The sequence below is a fragment of the Rhinopithecus roxellana genome, chromosome 3 (assembly GCF_007565055.1).
Source record: "Rhinopithecus roxellana isolate Shanxi Qingling chromosome 3, ASM756505v1, whole genome shotgun sequence".
NCBI classification, from domain to species: Eukaryota; Metazoa; Chordata; class Mammalia; order Primates; family Cercopithecidae; genus Rhinopithecus; species Rhinopithecus roxellana.
This window is the reverse complement of record NC_044551.1, coordinates 131,322,174-131,334,462: the sequence shown is the minus strand read 5'-3', so window position 1 is coordinate 131,334,462 and position 12,289 is coordinate 131,322,174. Positions and strand designations below refer to the sequence as shown.

Below are 12,289 nucleotides of genomic sequence, written 5' to 3'. Positions count from 1 at the left end.
TTTTGGTGTTTTAGACATGAAGTCCTTGCCCATGCCTATGTCCTGAATGGTATTACCTAGATTTTCTTCTAGGGTTTTTATGGTATTAGGTCTAACATTTAAGTCTCTAATCCATCTTGAATTAATCTTCGTATAAGGGGTAAGGAAAGGATCCAGTTTCAGCTTTCTACTTATGGCTAGCCAATTTTCCCAGCACCATTTATTAAATAGGGAATCCTTTCCCCATTTCTTGTTTCTCTCAGGTTTGTCAAAGATCAGATGGCTGTAGATGTGCGGTATTATTTCTGAGGACTCTGTTCTGTTCCATTGGTCTATAGCTCTGTTTTGGTACCAGTACCATGCTGTTTTGGTTACTGTAGCCTTGTAGTATAGTTTGAAGTCAGGTAGCGTGACGCCTCCAGCTTTGTCCTTTTGACTTAGGATTGTCTTGGCAATGCGGGCTCTTTTTTGGTTCCATATGAACTTTAAAGCAGTTTTTTCCAATTCTGTGAAGAAACTCATTGGTAGCTTGATGGGGATGGCATTGAATCTATAAATAACCTTGGGGAGTATGGCCATTTTCACGATATTGATTCTTCCTATCCATGAGCATGGTATGTTCTTCCATTTGTTTGTGTCCTCTTTGATTTCACTGAGCAGTGGTTTGTAGTTCTCCTTGAAGAGGTCCTTTACATCCCTTGTAAGCTGGATTCCTAGGTATTTTATTCTCTTTGAAGCAATTGTGAATGGAAGTTCATTCCTGATTTGGCTCTCTGCTTGTCTGTTACTGGTGTATAAGAATGCTTGTGATTTTTGCACATTAATTTTGTATCCTGAGACTTTGCTGAAGTTGCTTATCAGCTTAAGGAGATTTTGGGCTGAGACGATGGGGTTTTCTAAATATACAATCATGTCATCTGCAAACAGGGACAATTTGACTTCTTCTTTTCCTAACTGGATACCCTTGATTTCTTTCTCTTGCCTGATTGCCCTAGCCAGAACTTCCAACACTATGTTGAATAGGAGTGGTGAGAGAGGGCATCCCTGTCTTGTGCCAGTTTTCAAAGGGAATTTTTCCAGTTTTTGCCCATTCAGTATGATATTAGCTGTGGGTTTGTCATAAATAGCTCTTATTATTTTGAGGTACGTTCCATCAATACCGAATTTATTGAGCGTTTTTAGCATGAAGGGCTGTTGAATTTTGTCAAAAGCCTTTTCTGCATCTATTGAGACAATCATGTGGTTCTTGTCTTTGGTTCTGTTTATATGCTGGATTACGTTTATTGATTTGCGAATGTTGAACCAGCCTTGTATCCCAGGGATGAAGCCCACTTGATCATGGTGGATAAGCTTTTTGATGTGCTGCTGAATCCGGTTTGCCAGTATTTTATTGAGGATTTTGGCATCGATGTTCATCAGGGATATTGGTCTAAAATTCTCTTTTTTTGTTGTGTCTCTGCCAGGCTTTGGTATCAGGATGATGTTGGCCTCATAAAATGAGTTAGGGAGGATTCCTTCTTTTTCTATTGATTGGAATAGTTTCAGAAGGAATGGTACCAGCTCCTCCTTGTATCTCTGGTAGAATTCAGCTGTGAATCCATCTGGTCCTGGACTTTTTTTGGTGGGTAGGCTATTAATTGTTGCCTCAATTTCAGAGCCTGCTATTGATCTATTCAGGGATTCAACTTCTTCCTGGTTTAGCCTTGGGAGAGTGTAAGTGTCCAGGAAATTATCCATTTCTTCTAGATTTTCTAATTGATTTGCTTAGAGGCGTTTATAGTATTCTCTGATGGTAGTTTGTATTTCTGTGGGGTCAGTGGTGATATCCCCTTTATCATTTTTTATTGCATCTATTTGATTCCTCTCTCTTTTCTTCTTTATTAGCCTTGCTAGCGGTCTGTCAATTTTGTTGATCTTTTCAAAAAACCAACTCCTGGATTCATTGATTTGTTGGAGGGTTTTTTGTGTCTCTATCTCCTTCAGTTTGGCTCTGATCTTAGTTATTTCTTGCCTTCTGCTAGCTTTTGAATGTGTTTGCTCTTGCCTCTCTAGTTCTTTTCATTGTGATGTTAGAGTGTCAATTTTAGATCTTTCCTGCTTTCTCTTGTGGGCATTTAGTGCTATAAATTTCCCTCTACACACTGCTTTAAATGTGTCCCAGAGATTCTGGTATGTTGTATCTTTGTTCTCATTGGTTTCAAAGAACATCTTTATTTCCGCTTTCATTTCGTTATGTACCCAGTAGTCATTCAGGAGCAGGTTGTTCAGTTTCCATGTAGTTGAGCGGTTTTGATTGAGTTTCTTAGTCCTGAGTTCTAGTTTGATTGCACTGTGGTCTGAGAGACAGTTTGTTATAATTTCTGTTCTTGTACATTTGCTGAGGAGTGCTTTACTTCCAATTATGTGGTCAATTTTGGAATAAGTGCGATGTGGTGCTGAGAAGAATGTATATTCTGTTGATTTGGGGTGGAGCGTTCTATAGATGTCTATTAGGTCTGCTTGGTGCAGAGATGAGTTCAATTCCTGGATATCCTTGTTAACTTTCTGTCTCGTTGATCTGTCTAATGTTGACAGCGGAGTGTTGAAGTCTCCCATTATTATTGTATGGGAGTCTAAGTCTCTTTGTAAGTCTCTAAGGACTTGCTTTATGAATCTGGGTGCTCCTGTATTGGGTGCATATATATTTAGGAGAGTTAGCTCTTCCTGTTGAATTGATTCCTTTACCATTATGTAATGGCCTTCTTTGTCTCTTTTGATCTTTGATGGTTTAAAGTCTGTTTTATCAGAGACAAGGATTGCAACCCCTGCTTTTTTTTTGTTCTCCATTTGCTTGGTAGATCTTCCTCCATCCCTTTATTTTGAGCCTATGTATGTCTCTGCATGTGAGATGGGTCTCCTGAATACAGCAGACTGATGGGTCTTGACTCTTTATCCAGTTTGCCAGTCTGTGTCTTTCAATTGGAGCATTTAGTCCATTAACATTTAAGGTTAATATTGTTATGTGTGAATTTGATCCTGCCATTATGATATTAACTGGTTATTTTGCTCGTTAGTTGATGCAGTTTCTTCCTAGCCTCGATGGTCTTTACATTTTGGCATGTTTTTGCGATGGCTGGTACCGGTTGTTCCTTTCCATGTTTAGGGCTTCCTTCAGGGTCTCTTGTAAGGCAGGCCTGGTGGTGACAAAATCTCTAAGCATTTGCTTATCTGTAAAGGATTTTATTTCTCCTTCACTGATGAAACTTAGTTTGGCTGGATATGAAATTCTGGGTTGAAAATTCTTTTCTTTAAGAACGTTGAATATTGGCCCCCACTCTCTTCTGGCTTGGAGAGTTTCTGCCGAGAGATCTGCTGTTAGTCTGATGGGCTTCCCTTTGTGGGTAACCCGACCTTTCTCTCTGGCTGCCCTTAAGATTTTTTCCTTCATTTCAACTTTGGTGAATCTGGCAATTATGTGTCTTGGAGTTGCTCTTCTGGAGGAGTATCTTTGTGGCGTTCTCTGTATTTCCTGAATTTGAATGTTGGCCTGCCCTACTAGGTTGGGGAAGTTCTCCTGGATGATATCCTGAAGAGTGTTTTCCAACTTGGTTCCATTTTCCCCCTGACTTTCAGGCACCCCAATCAGACGTAGATTTGGTCTTTTTACGTAATCCCATACTTCTTGCAGGCTTTGCTCATTTCTTTTTCTTCTTTTTTCTTTTGGTTTCTCTTCTCGCTTCATTTCATTCATTTGATCTTCAATCGCTGATACTCTTTCTTCCAGTTGATCGAGTCGGTTACTGAAGCTTGTGCATTTGTCACGTATTTCTCGTGTCATGGTTTTCATCTCTGTCATTTCGTTTATGATCTTCTCTGCATTAATTAGTCTAGCTGTCAATTCTTCCACTCTTTTTTCAAGATTTTTAGTTTCTTTGCGCTGGGTACGTAATTCCTCCTTTAGCTCTGATATGTTTGATGGACTGAAGCCTTCTTCTCTCCTCTCGTCCAAGTCATTCTCTGACCAGCTTTGATCCGTTGCTGGCGATGGGCTGCGCTCCTTTGCAGGGGGAGATGCGCTCTTATTTTTTGAATTTCCAGCTTTTCTGCCCTGCTTCTTCCCCATCTTTGTGGTTTTATCTGTCTCTGGTCTTTGATGGTGGTGACGTACTGATGGGGTTTTGGTATAGGTGTCCTTCCTGTTTGATAGTTTTCCTTCTGACAGTCTGAAGGACTGTCTGTTGGTCTGTTGGAGATTGCTTGAGGTCCACTCCAGACCCTGTTTGCCTGGGTATCAGCAGCAGAGGTTGCCGAAGATAGAATATTGCTGAACAGCGCGTGTACCTGTCTGATTCTTCCTTTGGAAGTTTCCTCTCAGGGGTGTACTCCACCCTGTGAGGTGTGGGGTGTCAGACTGCCCCTAGTGGGGGATTTCTCCCAGTTAGGCTACTCAGGGGTCAGGGACACACCTGAGCAGGCAGTCTGTCCGTTCTCAGATCTCAACCTCCGCGTTGGGAGATCCACGGCTCTCCCCAAAGCTGTCAGACAGAGTCGTTCGCGTCTGCACCGGCTCCCGCTACTTCCCCTGTTGGTCTTCAGCTGTGCGCTGTCCCCAGAGGTGGAGACTACAGAGACAGGCAGGCTTCCTTGAGCTGCTGTGAGCTCCACCCAGTTCGAGCTTCCCAGCGGCTTTGTTTACCTACTTAAGCCTCAGCAATGGCGGGCGCCCCTCCCCCAGCCTCGCTGCTGCCTTGCGGATAGATCGCGGCAGACTGCTGTGTTAGCAGTGAGGGAGGCTTCGTGGGCGTGGGACCCTCCCGGCCAGGTGTGGGATATATTCTCCTGGTGTGCCTGTATGCTTACAGCGCACTATTGGGGTGGGAGTTACCCGATTTTCCAGGTGTTGTGTGTCTCAGTTCCCCTGGCTAGGAAAACGGATCCCCTTCCCCCTTGCGCTTCCAGGTGAGGCGATGCCTCGCCCTGCTTCAGCTCTCGCTGGTCAGGCTGCAGCAGCTGACCAGCACCGATTGTCCGGCACTCCCTAGTGAGATGACCCCAGTACCTCAGTTGAAAATGCAGAAATCACCGGTCTTCTGTGTCGCTCGCGCTGGGAGTTGGAGACTGGAGCTGTTCCTATTCGGCCATCTTGCTCCGCCCCCCAGTAGTTTCTTTTTTCTTTTTTTTTTTTTTTTTTTCTTTTTTTTTGAGATGGAGTCTCACTCTGTTGCCAGGCTGGAATGCAGTGGCGCAATCTCGGCTCACTACAACCTCCATCTCCTGGGTTCAAGTGCTTCTCATGCCTCAGGCTCCCGAGTAGCTGGGATTACAGGCACGCACCACCACACACAGCTAATTTTTGTATTTTTAGTAGAGACGGGGTTTCACCACGTTGGCCAGGATGGTCTCGATCTCCTGACCTGGTGATCCACCCACCTCGGCCTCCCAAAGTGCTGGGATTACAGGTGTGAGTCACCACACCTGGCCAGTAGTTTCTTATGAAGTTAAAAATGTACTTATCACATCACCTAGCATTTCCACTTCTAAGTACTTACTGAAGAGAAATGAAAACATACATAGCTGACCCTTGAACAACATGGGTTTGAACTGCACAGGTCGACTTACATGCAGACTTTTCTCAATCAAATGCGGATTGAAAATACAATATTTGCAGGATGCCAAACCTGCATATACGCGGGTTCTGTAGGGCTGACTGCAGGACTTGAAGTATATGTTGAGTATATGGATTTTTTTTTTTTGAGACGAAATTTCACTCTTGTTGCCCAGGCTGGAGTACAATGGCGTCTCGGCTCACTGCAACCTCCGCCTCCCAGGTTCAAGCGATTCTCCTGCCTCAGCCTCCTGAGTAGCTGGGATTACAGGCACATGCCACCAAGCCCAACTAATTTTGTATTTTTAGTAGAAACAGGGTTTCTCCATGTTCGTCAGGCTGGTCTCAAACTCTTGACCTTAGATGATCCACCCACCTCGGCCTCCCAAAGTGCTGGTATTACAGGCATGAGCCACCACACTTGGCTGAGTATATGGATTTTTTAATAAGGGGAATGGTTCCTGGAATAAATTCCTCACATATACTGAGGGATATCTGTAGTCACACAAAGACATACAGTAGTATTCATAGCAGCTTTATTCATCGTAGCCAAAAACTAGAAATAATCAAAATGTCCATCCAACTGGCAAGTGGATTTAAAAAGTACTACTCAGTGAAATACTGCTCAGCAATGAGCAAAAACAAACTAATGATAAAGCATAACATAAAATTCTCAAAAACATTAAACTGAGCAAAAGAAGCTAGACACAAAAGAATACACAGATTTCTATTTATATGAGATTCTAGAATATCAAAAGTAAACTATCATGACAAAAAGCAGGTCAGTGTCTTCCTGGTGCTGAGACTTGAAAGCAGAATGGATGGCAAAGGCGGAATGAAAGAACCTTTGGAGATGACAGAAAATGTTCCATATCTTTAGCGTTGTGGCTGTCACACAGATTTATACATTGGTCATACTTACTGAACTCTTCACTTGAAATGAGTGAATTTTATTGTATTCAATCAATAAAATATTTTAAAACATTTTTAAGGTGAATTGCAAACAAACTGAATGGTGACAAAAGGATCAGAATAAATGGTTAGTTACAACATAGAACAAAGACAGCCTTTCAATATGTGAAAGCTTACATTTAAAATCTACCTATACTATGCTGCAGGTGTTTATGTAGGTAATAGAGACAATCACTGTGTCTGATAGAAGGTAAGGCACTGTAAATTAGTTTTGGCAACAAGAAGGCAATTATAGCATATATATACTCTCTAAACAACTCTTCTTAAAGGTCTTTATGAGGCTGAGGAGGAGTAGAAAACCAAAGTGGAAACTATGGATCTCAACCTTTAATTGGGAAATTTTGCTAGGTTATTGAAAGTTTTTTTCCCAAAGGTTGTGAGAAAGTTAAGAAAACATTCAGAAAACAAAAGTAAGCCCAATGCCATATCAAGGAGCCAAGTGAACAATACTTGTTGAATATATTACTATCATATTAGATGGGCATTTTTGACAGTATTTGCCTCATTTACAAGCCTGTTCTGACATTGTTTTAAAAACCAGTTGAGGTAATGTATGCTTTGATATTTTCATTTGTCTAACTGAATAATGCTTGATCTACTTTGAAGACACAGGTGTCCAATGATTGTTAGCAAATCTATTTATTATAGAGTGCACTGGCCTTAGAAACACCCACATTAGGTCTCTGACTTAATTATTTTTTGTGTTTATAGCTTTTGTAGTAATCTTAAGTGGGTATTTTCCTTCTTGTCATCCCTCCCTAGCTTACGTCCAGTCTAAGGAGTTATGTGTTAGATGGAATTCTAAGTATAAAATCAGATTGTATAATTCATTACTGAATTCATATGTTCATAAAAGTAGTGTCTCAAAAACTTTAGTCCAGTAGAAAAAAAAATGAGAAATAACATAGCCTAGGACAGGGTCCCCAACCCCCAGACTGCAGACCAGTACTGGTCTGTGACCCGTTAGGAAATGGGCCACACAGCAGGAGGTGAGCAGCAGGTGGGTGAGCATTACTCCTTGAGCTTCGCCTCCTGTCAAATCAGAAGTGTGTTAGATTCTCATAGGAGTACAAATCCTATTGTGAACTGCGCATGCGAGGGATCTAGGTTGTTTACTCCTCATGAGAATCTAACCAATGCCTGATGATCTGAGGTGGAACAGTTTCATCCTGAAACCATCCCCCTCCTGGTGGAAAAATTGTCTTCCACAAAACTGGTCCCTGGTGCCAAAGAGGTTGGGGACTGCTGGCTTAGGAGAGAGGAGATCTGGTTTCTTGTGCTAAGTCTGTCCAACTTAATTGGTGGACAGTCTTAGGCAATTCTCTTAATATTTCTGCTTTTTGTTTATTTAACAATAAGATGAAGATACTGACCACTTCATCTTTGTCCTTTTACCCTAAAATGATAAGACTGTGATGTTTTATGGGTAAACTGTGCTGAAATCATAGACAGTGATTTAGTATGAGGAAACTACAGCAGTGAAGTTTTAAAATAACGTACTTTAGTTAATCTGAGTAGATTAATTATATTTACTGAAGCATAGATCTATTAGTAATAAAATGTAAATATTGTGGGATTATGATTACATGTGTTAGCTGTATTTCTTGTAAACATGTTATGTTTTCAAATTAAACAAAAGTCATAGTAAAAGGTTTAATTTTGTTATGAATTAGTACCTTCTGTTATCTTATTAGGTTTTTTAAAATAACCAAGATTGCTAACAAAAAAAAAGAAAAGACCTTTCCAAAGACTTAAATGGGAGAGAAAAGAGAAAAGTTCAGACCCTCATGACCACTGCAGGTATGAGGTTTGAGACTATTTAATGTTTATGGAGCAACAACTTGTACAAAGGGTGAGAGAGTTTTCACCCATCTGAAGTTCTGCCACTTTGAGCTTTCACACATAATTCAGGCTCTATGAATATGTACAACGTCTGTTTCCTGAGACTTGTCTGACCATGTGAGGGAGGGTTTGCTCAATATGTAGATGGAGAGATGTCAAATTAGGAGCAAGAAACAGTTTTATTTTCCGCTAGCAGCACCAGAAATCCATTTATATCTTCTAGGTCATTTTCAGTATAGTTTTGTGCTGAGTGTCAAAGATGGTTCTGGAACCTAATAGTTGAAGGATAAATAGTGGTTGAAGCATGAGGGTCACTGGTTCTTTATAATCTTGTGAGAAAATCCAGCTCTTACTTCCCCAGAAACAACTAAAAACAGCAGAGGGTGGCAGAACTTTCAAGGTCATTTTTCTTTCAATTCAGTAAAGACTACGTCAGAAACACAACAAGCTTCTAATTCGGCCTTTTTACCTAGAAATATGCCCTTCCTTTGGGGAAGCAAGAAGCAGTAAGGGAATGCATGGCAACTAGGAGATAACATTTTAAAAGGAGATCATTATTACAGAAACTTTAAATGACAGATTTGAATTTTGGAAATCATAACATAAAGTTACCTATTACTATTTTATAGGGATAATGACCAAGAGAAGATGAAACATAATGACTTTAAAACAGCTAGAATCATATTCAAGTAATATCTAGAGGATAGTCAAAAAGTCTGGGAGGAGTGAAACCATGACTATGAACTAGTTAGATATTTTATATGAAGCCTAGGAAATATTTTATGAAAATTCAGGTTCCAAAGCAGGAGAAAAGAAAGCTTATAGGTTGAAAACTAAATGTAAATGATAAAAATCACTATTTGAATAGCAGGATAATAATAAAAATCATTGTCTAAGTTTTCATCCTTTGTTTTCCCAAGATATTAAATATGAAAATTTAGAGGCAGAATATTAAGGATAAGACAATGTGAGAATTTTTACACCGGCCAGAGGGTGGGGCAACCCATCAAAACCTTCTGTTCAAACATACAACCTGCACTGCCTTTATTATTCTCTGTAGCTGAAGGAAGAAGAACAATACAGATGGGAAAAATATATTCTCTCCAAAGGAATCACAGGATATGCTTGCCTTGTAGAGAGGCACACTGTGGTCATAATAATAAATGCCTTACACATCTGAAGAAAATTGACCAATAGTATTGTCCATTAATTTGCTGAATAAATGCACCCAAGAATCACAAAATACTTTTCACATCTTACTAATATCTTATATGCTCAATAGCAAAACATAATCTGTGATAAATATTAAAATAAATTTTATGACAGAACATTCCCTAATTAATAAAAAAAGAAAATCTTTTCCCTTCAACCTCCCTTGCATCTTGTCCCAAAGTATATGAAATTTTACAGGAACTAATAATTAACGATTCCCAACAGAAGGCTTTATACTGAAAAAATGTAAGGTAAACTTTTACAAACAACAGATTCAGCAAAACCAATATCAATACAACTTCTAAACATCTCTAAAGGTACATATAAGTATCTATAGAACATTTCTTTTACAAATAGTAAATGTATCATACCTGGGATGTTATATAAAAAGTCCCATAATTGCTCTTCTTCCATGTAGCTCACAAAAACATTTGCAAATGTTTGTGGAGAAAAACTGCAATGGTACAATATTTTAAAGATGGCTTCCACCAAGCTGGGTCCTTGGTTCAGGTTATTTTCTGTGTCAGAAACTTGTTCTTGAAAGGTACGTTCTTGAAAGGAATCAAAATGATTTAGTAAAGTATCAGTGAATATGATGAAACTCTTATTACGTACACTAGCATAATGCTGTGGAAATGGTTTTTAATAATATTTACATAATAAGAGAATTACCACATTATTTCAAATCAATGGTCCATCCAACTCAATGTTGTTTCTGAGATAGTCATGGATATTTATGGAAAAGAAAAACAAACAAAAACAACAACCAAAAAAACCTGTGAGAAAGACCACAATGACACCACTTCAAATGTCAACGCTAGTTTCCCTGTATGTCATAATTCTTCTTTCTCTTAAGGAAAACTTTTTTCTTTCTTTTTCTAATTTAAGAATAATAGACATTCATTCTAAAAATATTTTTTTAGTCTACACAACTAGGAACACTAACATTGTACCATGGGAAAATTCACATTTGTAGTTTTTCCAGAATTATGCTGTCAATTCTACAAACAAATTTATGAGTGTTTCTTAAATCCACAGACCTTGTCATATCAGACTGAAGAGTTTTATCAATTTGTTCCTCAATAAGACTATATAAAGAATTCAACAAAAATTGGGCCATTTTAATTGTCCTTTTCAACCCTCCTTTGGCTCCATAACGGCCTTCTCAAAGATCAGTAATCATAAGTTTCTGTACTATTCCATTCATAGTTTGGATGGAAAGGTGAAATAATATTTTCTGTTTTCTATGGATAATAAGCATGAGATATGTACTATTATAATAAACAACATATTTATTGGGTTAAAGGTAACAAATTATATTTTAGCTCTCATGTTTTAACTATATTGCATAAATGTAATCTAAAGTATTTCAGAACAAATAGATATCTTTATTCTTGCTCATTTGGAATATCATTACTTTTATGTTTCCTCTTGAAATTTTTTTTCTGTGATTTGATTTTGATGATCTAAAGGAGCTCACTGTTATCTTCAAACTGAGAAATAACATCATAGACTTTATTGGAGAACATTATTGGTTTTGCTTCCTAATATCCATTTTCTTTCTTTTCAAAACAAGTTAGTTTTCCTTTAGCAAGATATCCCTGCTCCTATCTGTGTCCCTCACCCCTCCATCCTCCCAACGCTCCCCAACCCCACACACACACTTAGATTATTTGGTTCAGGTGAAGCCAACTCTATCATCTGGAGTGGGCACATAACCGAGCCCTGACCAGTCAGACCATAACCCCTTGCATCAACAGTGACTGGTTCAGGAATGGGCAGGTATCCAATGAGAACCTTCTTTAGGATTTTTGCTAGAATTGTTGGCAAAGCAGTGTTCTCTTAACCCCAGTAGAAAGTAGGCTGAAAGTTGCTGAAAGCCATTTTGGGGAGAACTTGACTAAGAATGAATCTGACATAGTAAGAAGCAGAACTAAGAAAAGGAGAGAAGATTCCTAATGAGATGACACTGTTTGAGGACCTGGATCCAGCAATGCCTACATATTTATGCTTGCTGAGCTGACAAATTCAGCCCTCCCACCCACTTTTATTTTCTTTTGAGATAGGGTCTCACACTGTCTCCCAGGTTGGAATTCAGTGGCATGATTTTAGCTCATTGCAGCCCCAAACTCCCGGACTCAAGTGATTCTCCACCATCAGCTTCCCAAGTAGGTCTAAGGTGTGCATCACCACACCCAGCTAATTCTTTTTTGTTTTTTTGTAGAGATGGGGTCTTGCTCTGTTGCTCAGTCTGGTCTCAAGCTTCTGGCCTCAAGTGATCCTTCTACCTCAGCCTCCCAAGTGCTGGAATTACAGGCCTGAGTTGTCGCACCCAGCCAATTTTCCCTCTTTTGATTAAACCAGGCTAATTTGGATTTCTGTTACTTGCAGTCTAAATGGTCTCGACTTTGTCCCCAAGCATAAAATGTGAAATGGCAAATATTCCTAATCCAGGCTTTCATAATTTAATTTTATCCAAATAATCTCTAGCAGTTCCCTCTTCTTTCCGCTCCCTCCTATTCATCTTACATAAAATTACCCATTATCCTCATGTCATTCCTTGCTTTAACCTTCCCCTTCCACCACTGTTAAAAAATTCCTTATCCTGATTGAGGATCAGGAGTTCCACAATCCTTTCCCAAATTATGTTCCAACCCCCAAACATCTGTTCTACCCAGGAGAGTTTATTTGCTTGTAAAT

The 12,289-nt window shown here is 39.4% G+C and overlaps 1 protein-coding gene across 1 annotated transcript in view; it reads right to left on the bottom strand.

The window, feature by feature from the left end:
* The window catches only part of KIAA0825 (KIAA0825 ortholog), a 523,375-nt gene that overhangs the window by 312,237 nt on the left and 198,849 nt on the right, over positions 1 to 12,289 (bottom strand). The window contains exon 15 of the mRNA XM_030927226.1: positions 9,961 to 10,140. Within this exon, the coding sequence (XP_030783086.1) occupies positions 9,961 to 10,140 (180 nt within the window). The remainder of the gene's footprint in view (positions 1 to 9,960; positions 10,141 to 12,289) is intronic.